Below are 13,992 nucleotides of genomic sequence, written 5' to 3' on the forward strand. Positions count from 1 at the left end.
CATGTGATGCAAGCTAACATCTCCCATAATACAGAATGACATCCCATATTCCTTGATATCATGCACTGAGGATATTACCACTCTGTGGTATCTTCCCAATTAATGCATAACCTCAATCTAATCATGAAAAAACATCAGACAAACCCAAACTGAGGGGCAGAAATAACTGACAAGTACTCTTCCAAAGAGATGAGAGAAGACTGACGCATAACCACAGATTGGAGGAGACTGCGGAGATTGACAACTAAATGCAATTTGAGACCCTGGATTAGGTCCCGTAATAGCAAGAAGACATGAGTAGAAAAACCAGTGAAACCCAAATAAGGTCTGTACTTTAGCTAGTAATATTGTACTGAAGTTAATTTCTTCATTTTCTTAAATGTTCTATGGCTATGGAAGATGTTATCTAAAGGGGAAGCTAGATGAAGGGTATATGGTAACTATTTTTGCAACTTTCTCTAAGTCTACAATTATCTAAGAAGAATTAACTGTTAAGAGAGCTGAGTATCAGCAATTTCATATAGTTCAACTTAATATATAAATCAGACAAGAAACAACCAAAACTGACATGCTAAAGCTACACTAAAACCACATTATCATAACATGCTACAAATGTACTTGTTTGGGGGACAACTTTTGCATCAAGATCAGAGTCTGCATCAACATTCAACTCTTATATAATACTCTATTCAAATGATATACAATATTTCTAAGGAAAAGCGTCAGGCGTCAACTAGGACTGGGAAGAACACAGCAATGGGTGGCACAGTTCCACTGGCTTTGTCATTACAAGGGACTGGGCTTTGGAACAGGCAGAGATTACTTCAGCCACCTTCCTTCATTCCCACTTCTGAAGACCTGCCACCATGAGGAACTCTAGCGGTTAGGATGGTCCAGGTCCCAACACAGAAACTACAGAACGGCAAGGTCCCCTCCAGCATCTGTGCTGTGCTTAGGTGGTGTAAGTTTCCAAGAAAAGGATCAGCAGGTACATGGATGGCTCAGGATGCCTGTCCTACAGCTGGTGCCAAGCGAGCACACTGTCCCTTACCATGGCACTCAACAGCTGGGCACCATTGAAGATGTTCTCTCATGACAAGGTAATCTCAGAGCAAATTAAAATACTAATCTCCAAAATTATATGCCATACACTAAGTAGCATTTACAGCTCCTAGTTCCACTGGCAAGTGACTGGCAAGTATTTCTCTTCAGAGGTGGATTAGCTTTCAGGCAGCTGAAGTACTAGCATGTTTATTGCATTTAACGTATCACTGAATGGTCTGAGTTAATCTAACTTCTAGAAGTAATTTACTCTTTAATAGGTCAGGCTTCTTTTCATTTCACAGCAGTCATTACTGTAATTACTCATGTGGTGTTCCCTTTAACTCAGTGCTACTTAAGGTTTTGCTGAGAGACAGAATATATTTCAACCCCACATCATCAAAACATACAAAAATGTTTTAAAATGGTAGATATCTGGCCTTGCTTTGTGTGTGTATTTTAATTAGATTTTATTTTGTTATTATTTTTTTTGTGCCACATGGCTTGCAGGATATTAGTTCCTGGACCAGGGATCGAACCTGGGCCCCTGGCAATGAGAGTGCCAAGTCCTAACCACTGGACCATCAAGGAATTCCCTGGCCTTGCTTTGCATACTGTCTAAATTGATTACTCATGTTAAATATATACTCCTACAGTTCTAAATTTGAATGAGGCCCTTAGAGAAATTCAGACCATAAGTCTTTGGAGAGCACCACAGTGATCAATGTCAAGGTCAGAGTGAGAATGGTTTTCAACAAATACAATCAACCAATTATATATATACCAAAGGAAATTCTTTATTGTAAACAAGATATAAAGTACAACAAAAGAAATATTGTGCAAATTGTAAATCACAAGGATTTTTTTTATTAAAAGAAAATTCTTTTTTTGTTTTCCAAGAGTCCAAAGTTTTGATGGCAGAAATCTACACCCAATATAGAGAAAAATGTTAAATGGAAAGACATAATGACATTTTTCACTATATATTTTAAACAATTGACTTTTGTTTTACCACTGTATATATCATCCACTATACAAAACAGAATATAACAGAAATACTGTTAACAAAAGTGAATGTCCTAATTATTTTTCTACCTATCTACTTCCACATTCCCCCCCCCCAAAAAAAACTTCTATAAATTAACAGGACATTTGTCCACCTGTGAATAATGTTCACTCACTTTCTAATTCAATAAAGCACATGTTATATCCTCATAACATAAGGGTACTTTACTGATGTCCTAAGCCATCTTTTTGAAGGAGTTATCTAAAATTCTTAATATCCCTTCTTTACAATATGTGTTTTCATCTTCAATTTTTTTTCGAAACAAAGTGCAGTGTATTTTAGAGTCTACGGAAAACACATTGGTATACAATTTTCAAATCTACACAGGGAACTGCAGCCAACTAAGGTTCAAAGCATAATAAAATGCCTAGTTATAGTCATTTGTTAAACTTTTAAAACAAAAACGCAAAAAAAAACCCTGAAGCAACACTTCAAAGCAATTAAATTAATGAGGATTCCAATTCTTTGGGACCTCTTCAGCAATATACAGTTGCTCAATTCCAAACGTCAGCAACTAGTGTAAAAATGCTAGTTCTAGATATATTTAACAACTATGTCCACGAAATTGAATGGAAAGACTAAGAATAGTAAACAAGATAACTCTAGGAAAGGATAATAATATTCGCGATAATACAGATCAATTTTACATCTCCATCTCTGTACCGTAATGTTTACTTCCAGTCTCTACACTCTTGAAACCAGTGCTTTTGAAGAATCACATTGAAAAGTTGGTCTCAAGTATAAATGGTGAAAGTAAAGTAACAAATTGTGCACACAAATTCAAAATCTGTGCTACCTGTGGTTGGGCTGACCTCACCTGAAACCTTCAAAAAATATTGAAAGGAATAAACTTTCTCATCTCTCTTACATGGTAAGAAATGAGTCCTGCCACTCTTTGAGCTGCCTGTGGCCGTAGCACTTCTTACCATCTAACCCAGGCTGGGCCTTCTCCCCAGGCCGTGGGGCTTCTGCTTGCAGCCCGCACTGGAGGGCCACAGACTTGCAGTGGAAGCATTTTTATATCACCACTGGCTTCTGGCTGTGACCAAAGTTAGTCTGATTCTTTACCATCCGTCTGTCACTGTGTGGGAGCAGGGGTTGGAGGTAGGGTAATGTCATTTAACTTGCTCACTTCCATCTGCCAGTTTGGTAGCTTCTTGGCTGACAGATGGCGCCGGGCATGTTTGGTCAAATGGTCGCTCCTCATGAACCGCCGGTCACACATGGGACAGGCGAATTTCTTCTCACCTGTGTGGGTTCGTCGGTGTCTGGACAGTTCATCTGAACGAGCAAACCTCCTTTCACAACCTTTCCAGCTACAGCTAAAAGGTTTTTCTCCTGAAATAAAATAAGTCATATTATTATTATTATGCATTTATTAAGCCACTGTAAGTTACATATTAAATCATATTTAAGATATTTTATTAGACATTTAAAGAATCATCATTTGAGAAATTAAAACAAAAACACCTTGATGAAATCTTTTAGAAGACCTTGCACTGGTAAATACCATCCACTAGAGTGGCTAATAAGGCAAGTTCTTCCTTAACATGCCTGGTTTACATTTGCGATCATTGCCAAAAAACCTTCATCCAAATTTCTAAGACTTAAATATGAAATAAGAAATGGTTGGTACCTGTATGCGTTCTCATGTGGGCCTTCAGATGAGAACTTTTAAAGTACGTCTTGCCACATCCTGGATGGCTACAGATGTGACTTCTTATCCTTGATGAGTCAATCTGAGGAGTGACTTTTGCTGCTGAAGGAGAAAACCCTGGAGCAGGGGCAATGGGAGAGAGTCTGGTGCCATTTGGGCTCACCACTGGAGGCTTGGGGTTCTGAACAACGGGCTGGGGTACAACAAACATGACGGCGCCTTTGGGCACCTGAGTGCCCATGAATACAACAGGTGGGCAGACGGCTGGCGGCTGACTGGGTGGAGTGCTGGGGACGACTGTTGTCACAACTGGGTTGTTTGCAGGGAGGGGAACCATCTGGCAGATGACGGGCATAGGTGGCACTCCCCCTGTTGATACTGCAGGTGGAGAGACTAAGACCGACTTTTGTTGTGGGCACATGGGGACCGGCTGAGATCTACAGATTACTGTCTCTGAGGAAGGCACAGAAAAGTCATAAAGTGCAGCACTTGCTTTCTCTTCAACACCTGCCACTGTGTCTCTCTCACGTTTGGATCTGTTTGGTGACACAGCTGCACAAGGTATGTTTTTTCTTGCAGTCTCAGCATTTAGGTGGGTTCTTCTTCGAAAAGAATTGTCCTGATAGTTAAGGATGCTGGCTGCTTTCACTGGGCAAGATCGGTGGTTACACAGCTGGGCATCAGCTGTATGACGAATCACACTTGTTGCCTGAGCCTTGGGGAGTTTGGGGGCAGGTACTGGGCTCTTCTCCTCTTTGAAAGGTGCAGCAGCAATGTGAGGCTTGGCAGTATCTGACAATGATTTGAAGTGTCCAGTAGATGGCGCTGGTGCCATCAGATTTGACACTTGAGAGGGTTCAAAGTCAGAGGGACTGTAAGGTGGAGTCAAACACTAGAGCAGAGAAATACAGGCAACAGCGTGAAGAACAGTAGAGTTCATTATATAAATTATAAGAAATTCTCATTTACACTCATCTTTAAAGCAACAATACTTACAAATGCTGGGACTGTATGAAAATCAGGTGTACCAGGAAGCAGATTCTCTTCCTCTGACATATCAGACACTGGAGTAACGGGTCTGCTTTCAATGTATTTCTTAAAATCAGACTTCCAACTGCAGCTCATTGACATAAGTGCTTCTACGGCTTCAAAGTCACTTTTCTCTGCAGTTTTGTTCCAGGAATACACACTCTCTTCTGATCTTGCAGAAATCATTTCCATTCTTTCCTCCTATAAATACAAAAAATTAAATGCTATAAGCATATTGTCATCCACATGACACGCACAGCAATGTGCAATTTTTTTTTACTATCTGCACAACTTTTCAAAATAAAACTTGAAATAATTTTTCTCATCCCCACTCTGATAGTAATACTGATAAAAGTCTTCCTCATTCTTCCTCTCACACTTAGGCCTGAACACTGATACCCTTGCAAGGTAAAGAGGAACTTATTACCATTATGAGGACCAAGGCCAAAGGTACCAATGCACTTGTAATCCAAAAAAGAACTGCTTGGCTTAGAAAAAAAAAAACATTTTATATTCTTTCCAGAGTAGTCAACTGCAACAGGAGTCAGACAAAATAACTGAGGGAATGCTCTACAAAAAAGTCATCTTTTTTCAATACTACAGGTATGGGGACCTGGTGGTCCAGTGGCTAAGACAACAGGCTCCCAATGCAGGGGGCCCGGTTTGATCTCTGGTCAGGGAACTAGATCCCACATGCATGCCTCAACTAAAGATCCTGCGTGCGGCAACTAAGACCGGGGCAGCCAAATAAATATTTTTTTAAAATCATTAAAAGAAACACTACAGGTATGGTATGAGATCTTTTCAGGTATGACTTCCTACTAGAAAAAAATAAACGGCCAAAATTTTCTTTTAAAAAGGCAAAGTATAGTGGACAGAGCTGTGGTCTGTTGATTTGGGTGTGACCTTTGGAAAGAATAATTTCAACTTCTTCATGTTTGTGTTCTCATTCACTGGATCTTACACTTAACACAATGGTTTGCTATGTGTAACTATGACCAGCTAATGCAATAGCACAAAAAAGAGATAATCAGAAAATTTAATATGCGACTTAAATTTGCAAGAACTCTGATTGTAAGAAATCTTCAATAGTCAAAATAGAATCTTATTTTAATTTTTTTAAAGAACTGCTCCTTGACAAAAATAACAGCACATGCCTTATATTTGAACAACTCCTTCTATTAGGTATTTAATGCTTCATATTAAAGTTCCTTAAACTGCACTAAAAGTTACTACCCTCCATCTCTCCAATTTTCCACCAATGTGATCCCATTCATTGGTCAAAGCAGAGATTGTGTAAAAACACAGAACAATTGTCTTTACGTGGCAAGGTATTAATCTCAACACTTGCTGAAAAAAACGCATAAACCCTTCGTACCGAAGCCTTAAGAAGCCATCGCTCTTGAAACATCGCTAACAATGCAATTGCATAATCGCGGGCCCTTTATGTAAGCTGCAACGGACAACGCATGTTGTGTAAAAGCCTCAAGACGCCAGTGCAAAGGAAAAAAGAGAAAAGGCAGGCAGCAGGGAAGAACAGTGTGAGCTGGGAAGGGCAGGGAGAAGTCGGGAAGGGAGGAAACGGAGTGGGCCGCGAGAGAGGCAGGAAAGGGAAGCGCGGGCGGAGGCGCGGGAGGGGAAGGCAGACGAGGGGCGGGGGCGGACGGCGGGGGAGATCCTCGCTGGCTGGGACAGACGGATGGGGCCGCCCTAGCCTCAATGAGGCTCGCGGGTGAGTCACTGGGAACATTCCTCGCCGCTCGCACGTCCCCGCGTCCCTGCCCCCGCCATTGGCCAGCAGGCCGGGCGGCCCGGGCTGGGATTGGCTGGGCCGCGAAGGGCGGGGGCGCGGAGGAGGAGAAGGAGGGGGCGAGGCATGTGAACAAAGCGTGATCAGCGGCTGCTCCGGGCGGCGCAGGAAACCTGAACTGGGAATTGCCGCGCCGTCACCTTTCACCTACTTCCTGAGCCCGCGGGCCCCCGCCCTCGCGACGGCCCGGGGGAGGGGCCGCGGGCACCGCCGCCAACCGCCCGGCAGTGCGCGCCCGAGCCCGCGGGGAGGGGCGGAGCCGCGGGCGCCGGGCTCCAGGAGCGCCCGCCCCTTCCAGCTCCCCGCGAGCCGGCGTTCCCTTAGGAACCGACAGCGGGGCCGGGCCTCACTCCCGCCTCTGGCGGAGGCCGGGACTGGGTCACTCAGGGACGAGAAGCTCCCCAGGCGCATCCGCTCCCGGCCCACCCCCAGCCTCCGCCTCAGCTGCCGGAGGAGGAGCCGGGTCCCCGCGGAAACCCGGCCCCCGCCCTCCTCCGGCTGCAGCCCCCGGGGACCCGGCCGAGCCCTCGGCGCTTCCCGCCCACGCCTCCCGCGGGACCTCAGACCACCCTGACTGTCCCCGAAGATGCGCGTCCCCTCCCCGCGGTTTCCGGCAGCACCGGCCCCCGCCAGCCGCGTGTCTCCACGAGTTCCCAGACGTGCAGCCCCAACAGGCCCCGCTCCAGACGCTCGGCTCCACGGCCTGCGGCTCCCGCCCCGACACGCTGCCCCCGCGTCTCGCAGCCCGGTTGCCCCCGCCCACCTTCCCCGCCCCGCTGCTGGGTCCCGCTTCCCACCCTCCCATCTCCTGTCGCCGAGGCGGCTCCCTCCCCCCTCCAAGGCGTCCTCAGAAGGCGGCCACCTGCCCGCTCCCGAGATGGGGAGTCTCCTCCAGCCATATTGGGGGGGCAACTCCCCGGTCCCCCTCGGCGGTCCCGGGCCCACGTGCCATCCCCCGCACCCACGCCGGGCGCCCCTCCCCCAGCCCCCGCTATCTGCTGAGCAGCCCCGTCCTGCAAGCCTCCTTTCAGAGCCCCGAGTTGGGGAGCCCCCTCTCCTCTCCAGCGGACACCCCGCCCCTCAAAAGCTTCTGGGCAGCCCCCTCCCACCCTGGGTCGCATTCCTTATCCAGACGGAGGCATCTCTCCCCGGCGCCAGGTGCAGGGTGGCCCCTTGTCCCCCTTCCCCTTCCACACCTCTTATTCTCACTGACAGGGCAGCAGCCCCCTCCTCACTCTTCCCGCCCCTCCAGTCATCCTCCCCCTCACCTGCTTCAAGTCTCCCAGCGGAGCTGCCCCTTCCCCTCATTACACCTTGAGCAAGACCCTCTCTCCTTTCGTCTCTAGCTACCCGCCTGCTTCTCCTGAGCCCCTCCGCGACGCACACGCCCTCACTAATGCCCAGTCTGCAGGCGGGAAGCCCCTTCCTCTCCCACGACTCCGCTGCAGCCTCAGTCCTCAGGCGAGGCTAATGTCAGGGGCTCGGGGTTCGCGCCCCCGGGGGCCCCTCAGACTCAGCGAGGCAGAGTAGGGCCGGGGCATCCCCAGGTCACTTACTGCAGGCTGCTGGAGAGAAGCGCCGAAGTTCAGCATGGTTGGCTGCCTGGCCGCCGGCGGCGAGCTGACTGGCTGCTTGGCTGCCTGGCCACAGACGGACGCCCGGAGACACTCGACGCCGCTCCCGCCACCGCCGCGCTCCGCGCCGTCTGCCCCCTCCCCATTCAGGTAGCCGCTCCGCCTGCCCCGCGCCGCGGGCGGGGGTGGGGGCGGAGCCTTCCGCCGGCCAATCAGTGACAAAGGTGTGTGAGGCGCCGGCCAATGGGCTCGCGGGGCCACGCGTGATCAGCGGCTGCCCGGCAGCGTGAAGCTTGTGTCAGTGGAGCGTGTACACAATCTCCGGCAGCGTGTTCCCTCGGCCCAGCCCGAGGGAACTCCCGCCGCCACCTGACTCCGTGACACCGCCCCCACCCCTCACCCACCCCCGCCTGCGGTCCCCTTCCCTGGCCTGGGGGGGCGGCGCGGAGGACCTAGACCGGAGGCGCGGCAGCGGCGGCGCGCCCAGGCACTGCGGAGGGCCGGCCCCACGTGGGAGGTGGGGTGGGATGCCCGCTCCGCCCAGTCCCCTCGGCGCGAGGTCCCATCTCGGGCCGCTGCGGGATAGGCGGGACGCGGGGTAGCCAAGCGGGGGAGGCGGCGGCTGCAAGCCAAGGGTCCGGAGCCAAGAGATTTGCATTTGGAAGCGCCGATCTCTTGCGCGTCTGGCGAGAAAGCGGAGCCCGGTGACCGACTGAGCTGCATTTCTGGAGCATATGCTGGGTTTTGCCTCGCTGAGCCGTGGGTAGCACGAGGGAGGGGCGGAGAGGGAAGGGTATCCTGTCATTGAGCGGACACCTGCTCCGGCGCCCCCCGCCCACGCCCGGGCCGCGGGAGCTGGCTCGCCCTCCTCAGCTGCACCGCCGGCAGCACTGCCCGCCCCCGTCCGCCCCGCCCATCCTTCCTCCCAGGCTGTGGAGAGAATGGTGTGGGGACTGCAGGAAGCCCCGAGAACTAGACCAATGGGATGATGGGGGGCCGTAGACCAGAGTTTTTATCTTTCCCGGGAGCCGAAGCTCGGCTGCAGAATCGAGTTTTGAGCTCGGTGTGAAGTTTAAAGTGCACTCTACAAGCTGTCTCAAAGGCAGACCCTACCCCTCCCCACGCCCCCACCCCGGGCCAGGGCCTCCGGAAACGCCCTGCCAGGAAACTGCTGGTGGGGATGGGGCGGGGCGGGGTCTCCCGGGGTCACCAGGCGCCAGCCGGGGCCCGCCTGCGAGTGGGTAGCAGTGGGAATGCCCACCACGCCCCACACGGAACGCCCCGCCCCCGGGCCAGCGAAAGCACCAGCCCCCCCCCGCCGCGCTGCAACCCCGACCTCCGACCCCGCTCAGAAGCGGTCTGCGGCCTCCGGATTGCGAGCCTATGGGTCTGTTATGGCTCCCTATTGGCCCCCTTTTGGCCATTTGGTGCCCGTTCGCAGCTGCTGTTATTGGAGAGGAGGGTGGTGATAACGCGGCTTAAAGCAAACTGGAGATTTTATCTCCTGTGGACAGGCTGAACACGGGGCAGAAACCACTGCCCCTCCCTCGAGCTTTCTCACTGCTCTGTGTAACTGAAAGGCTAATGGAAGTGTCCTTTCTTTCCCAATAATCACAAAATTGAGTATAGACAAGGAATTAGCTAGGGAATTCCCTGAAGGTCCAGTGGTTAGTACTGGGCGCTTTCACTGCCATGGCCAGGGTTCAACCCCTCCTTGGGGAACTAAGACCCCAAAAGCTGTGCGGCACAGCCAAAAAAAAAAAAAAAAAAAACAAGAAACAAAGGAAAGAAAGAAAGAGAAAGAAAGGGAAAAAAGGCAATTAACTATTTTAGAAATAGGCCCAGGCTGGCCAACAACAGTAGTAGTAATAATAATACAATCAACCAGGGCCAGAGATGCTCATCACAGAGGGAAAGAGGACTCAGTGGCCCCCTGTCACTGCCGCTCCTGAATCTGCTGGCGGGGCGCCAGCCAACAGCTCAGGCAGCTCTTCCTGTCTCCTCTCCATCCCCTGCCCCGGCTTCTGTCTGCATCGGTGTCCCTCCCTGCAGGCTTCCTTCCGCCTGGGCTGTCCCATCCTGTTGATGTGAGCCTGAGGGTACTGGAGCAGCTGGCCCTGGGCACCTGCTGCAGCAAAGCAAGCTCCTGTCTGTGCCCAGCCGGCAAGCCAGCCTTCCTTCCTGTCAGGGAGCTGCCATCCTCAGAGGCCACAGTCGGCCCTCCAGGTCTGAACTGAATGTGGGCCCTGCTGGCATGGTGCCCCAGCACGCCGAGAAGCAGGGAGCATTTATGGCTTGTGGGAGTGATTCAAAACAGGAAAGAAAAGAGAAAAGGGGTAGGAGGAACAGTGTGGTGGTGGCACAATTCCTAGAGATTCAGAGAAAGATGTTACCCAGGCATCTCAGACTCAAAGTAACCAAAACTAAAGTCCTTGTTTTTACTTCTTCCCGTATGGGCTTCTCATCTCCCATCCAGCCTTCACCATCTCCCCCAAAGCCCTGGATCCAGTTGGTCCCCAGGTCTGAGCAGTTTTGCCTCAGAAATGTCTCTCTTCCCTCACTTTCCATTTGTACCCCTCAACTGTCACTCTAGGTCAGTCTGTCATCAATTCTTGCTTGGGTTAAACAATTTACACTCTCCCCACCCAACCCCCCACCCCAGCCCAGCTGGCACCCCAGTGGCAAACTCTCCACACTGAAACCAGAGTGGGTTTTTTGAAAGTCATGATCCAATCCCTACTTAAGAAATGATCCTTTGCTCCTGTTGCCTAGGAGATAAACCTCATCTCCCACCCAGATATACCATTGCCTATGACTACATCCTCATTCAATAAACATTGTGTTGCTCGTTTATCCACTCCATTCAACAAACATTTGTTGAGCACCTACTATGTGTTGTAGGCACTGGGACAACAGCAATGAATAAGACAGGCCAGGTCCCTGCTCTCAAAAGGCTTGGACGGCAAGACAAAGACAAGTAGACTATATGTATAAATAAAAGCTCCTTCAAGATGGTAGCCATGTCATAATCATCTTTGTGGTCCAGTGCAGACATTTTAGGCAGTCAAGACTCTTTAATGGAGGAAATAAAATTGTAGGTTGTCTGTGAAGATTCACTGAGGTTATAGACAGAATGTGGACAAGTGCCTCGGCAGAAGTATGGATCCTTCTAAGCCTTTCCCTTAGCTTACATCATTACAGGACCAGGCACGGAAAACTGTCATCTTAAACATGAGTAAAAGAAAGTCCTAGGCAATAGTAAGCATTACTTCAATTAAGTGCTGACCCCTTCCTGCTAATGGTGGTGGTTTCTCCTTCAATCAGAACAGTGAAGGAAGGGGAAGGGGGGGGGGGCGGGGGGTGACATGTAAAGATTCCTCAGTTCAGTTATATGGATATTAAAACACATTGTACCCACCAGCCATCTTCTCTTTGCTCCTTACAGCCAGTGGGTATTATCACCATTCATTCATTCATTCATTCATTGCCCCACCATATGCCAGGCACTAGCTGAACACTGAGGAACAACCGTAAAAAAAGACACAGCTCTTGTGTTTCAGGAGCTTCCAGTACAGTGGAAGAAGTAAATAAGTGAGCCAGCCATTACTGTGGTATGGTAAATGCTAAGAAAAGAGTATGCACAGTGTCCTAGGTAGGCGAGGAAGGAAGGGGTAAGGGAAGGTTCCTCTGGTTGACTTCTAAGCTGGAGGAGAGGAGAGGTGGAGGTGAAGAGTAGAGAGAGTGGTGGGGATTCAGGATGCTCTGAATTGTCTGGATCACAAATTTGAGAGTTAGGATGAGGCACTTAGGATATTAAGGGAAGCAGCCCCAAACATAAAGGGCCTTTGTGTGCCCTGCTAAGAAATATAGATGTGGGACTTTTATCTTGGGGACAGGGGGGACCTACTGACAGGTTTTAGCAATGATAGTATAGAAAATTCATTCTGGCCCACTTTGATAATGGACCACAGAGGCTGGGGCCTAACACCAGTGAGAAGGTTTCGTAGCAATGTAAGCAACAAAGATGATGGTAGCTTAAACTATGGAAATGGTGGCAGGCATGGAAAAGCTGGAATAGAGACACCAAGAATCAGGAGGATTTGGTAATTGATTGGATGTGGGCGTGAGGAAGAGGGAGGTGTGGAGGAGGACTGCTGAGTTTTTGGCTTGATTCACTGGATGAAACAGGACAAAAACAGGACACTATTGCCCAAGAAAGGGACTGTAGGGAGGTAGTAAGTTAGGGTGGAGAGGAAGAAAATGCCAAATTTGATTTAGGACATATAAACGTGAGGTTACCTGTGGGACATCCAAATAGAGATGTCCAGGAGGCAGCTGGAATTTCAGGTCTGGAGCCCAGAAGAGAAGGATCTGGGCTGGAGATTAAAATTTGTTGTCATCAGGGTGTTGGTGGCATTGGAAACCAGGGGGTGAATGAAATCCTCTAGGAAGAGTAAGGAATGAGAGGTAAGAGAACTGAGGGTGGTCTTCTGGTGAACTACAAGCACAGAACGGAGACTAAGAGGAAACAGCCACATGGTGAAATACTGGCGAAGAGTGACACAGTGAGGACTTCTTTCATACATGCAGCACTTAGGATTTCTTGGCCTAATGTGACACAAAGTGGAGATGAAAGGCAAACGGGATGATTCAGAAATTGAAAGGGTCAAACAAATTAGAAAAAATAATTATCCCCTCTGATTGGTGAATATCATTCGTTATTTTCATTATACTAGTTACCATAGTTATTAAGCTCTTTAAAATTTTTTTTTAATATTGATATGTTGAGTAGATTGTTTCTAAAGATGGTCACAAAACCCCTCCCATTCTGCATAATCTTTTCCAATGTGACTTTGCCATTCCTGCATCAAGAGGTGAAGTTTAATTCCCCCAACCCTTGATTCTGGGCTGGCTTTGACCAGTAGGGACCTGGGTGGTACTATGGGACTTCATGCCTAGGTTTTAAGAAGGGTTTGAATTTCCTATTTTTACCCTCTTGGAAATCAGCCACTAGGCAGAGGAGCTTATTAGGCTAGGCTAACTTACTGAATAAAGAGAGAACATTTGAAGGGAGAATGGCCACGTGGAGACCAAGGCATCCCAACCACCAGCCAGGAACAAGACTCCAGATGCCTGACAGGGCGACTGGATGTCCTCCAGCCCCAGTCAAGCAGGCCTAGCTGACACAGCCTAGAGAAGAGATAAGCTCTACTTGAATTTCTGACCCACAGAATCATGAACAATAAATGGAAGAGTAACCCAGGCAGCATTTCCTGCCTCCTCTCCACCCAGTAGCCCCTTACCCCCACTTCTGTCTGCAGGGATGTCCCTAGGTTTTGGGGTGGTTTGATATGCCGCAAGGGATAACTGAAATAGTGGCTGTGTGTTTGTTTCAGCTCTGGAGAGACAGCCACCGTTTTCAAAATACTCATTTTATAAGAATACTTTTTTTTTTTTCAAAGAATCTAAAATGGCTGGAAGAAGGTTCCAGGAAGGAGAACTAAAAAAACTGATGAATTAGAAAAGGAAGAAAAATTGGAGCAAGAAATAATTTTTTTTTAACTTGGAGAAGGGGGAAGTATGTAGATCTGGAAGAACCCTACCCCCAGCAGCCCCACTCCCGCTCCCCCCATCCCAGCACTCTACTGAGGCTCAGAAATGGAAATAAACGTGTAATAGGAAGGAAGGGAGTTCACCTTGATCCAGCGCCTGCTATGCACCAGTTGCTGCCTGGTTCACTAGGAATATGGGGGACCTAATTTGACCCATTATATAAAGTCCATGGTTTATTATAACACTTTAGGATTTTTTTGGT

The 13,992-nt window shown here is 49.1% G+C and overlaps 1 protein-coding gene and 1 non-coding gene across 5 annotated transcripts in view; both read right to left on the bottom strand.

Moving 5' to 3' along the window:
• Window positions 1-1,559: 1,559 nt before the first annotated feature.
• TRNAE-CUC (transfer RNA glutamic acid (anticodon CUC)) lies at window positions 1,560-1,632 on the bottom strand. Its single transcript has one exon. It is a non-coding gene; the product is annotated as a tRNA-Glu (tRNA).
• Window positions 1,633-1,813: 181 nt separating this feature from the next.
• KLF10 (KLF transcription factor 10) overlaps window positions 1,814-13,992 on the bottom strand; it is a 37,846-nt gene continuing 25,667 nt past the window's right edge. For 2 of the 4 annotated variants that reach the window (XM_033438162.2, XM_033438161.2), the window contains exons 3-5: window positions 4,761-4,994; window positions 3,744-4,656; window positions 1,814-3,445 (exon numbers count right to left, since the gene is read on the bottom strand). In XM_033438162.2, the coding sequence (XP_033294053.1) occupies window positions 3,186-3,445; window positions 3,744-4,656; window positions 4,761-4,985 (1,398 nt within the window). In that variant the 5' untranslated portion in view covers window positions 4,986-4,994 and the 3' untranslated portion in view covers window positions 1,814-3,185. Of the gene's footprint in view, window positions 3,446-3,743; window positions 4,657-4,760; window positions 4,995-5,220; window positions 7,296-8,159; window positions 8,433-13,992 lie in introns of those variants that run through there. The other 2 variants (XM_004275326.4, XM_033438160.2) reach the window with 2 other exon arrangements.

Source organism: Orcinus orca, chromosome 17 (assembly GCF_937001465.1).
Source record: "Orcinus orca chromosome 17, mOrcOrc1.1, whole genome shotgun sequence".
Classification (NCBI taxonomy): domain Eukaryota; kingdom Metazoa; phylum Chordata; class Mammalia; order Artiodactyla; family Delphinidae; genus Orcinus; species Orcinus orca.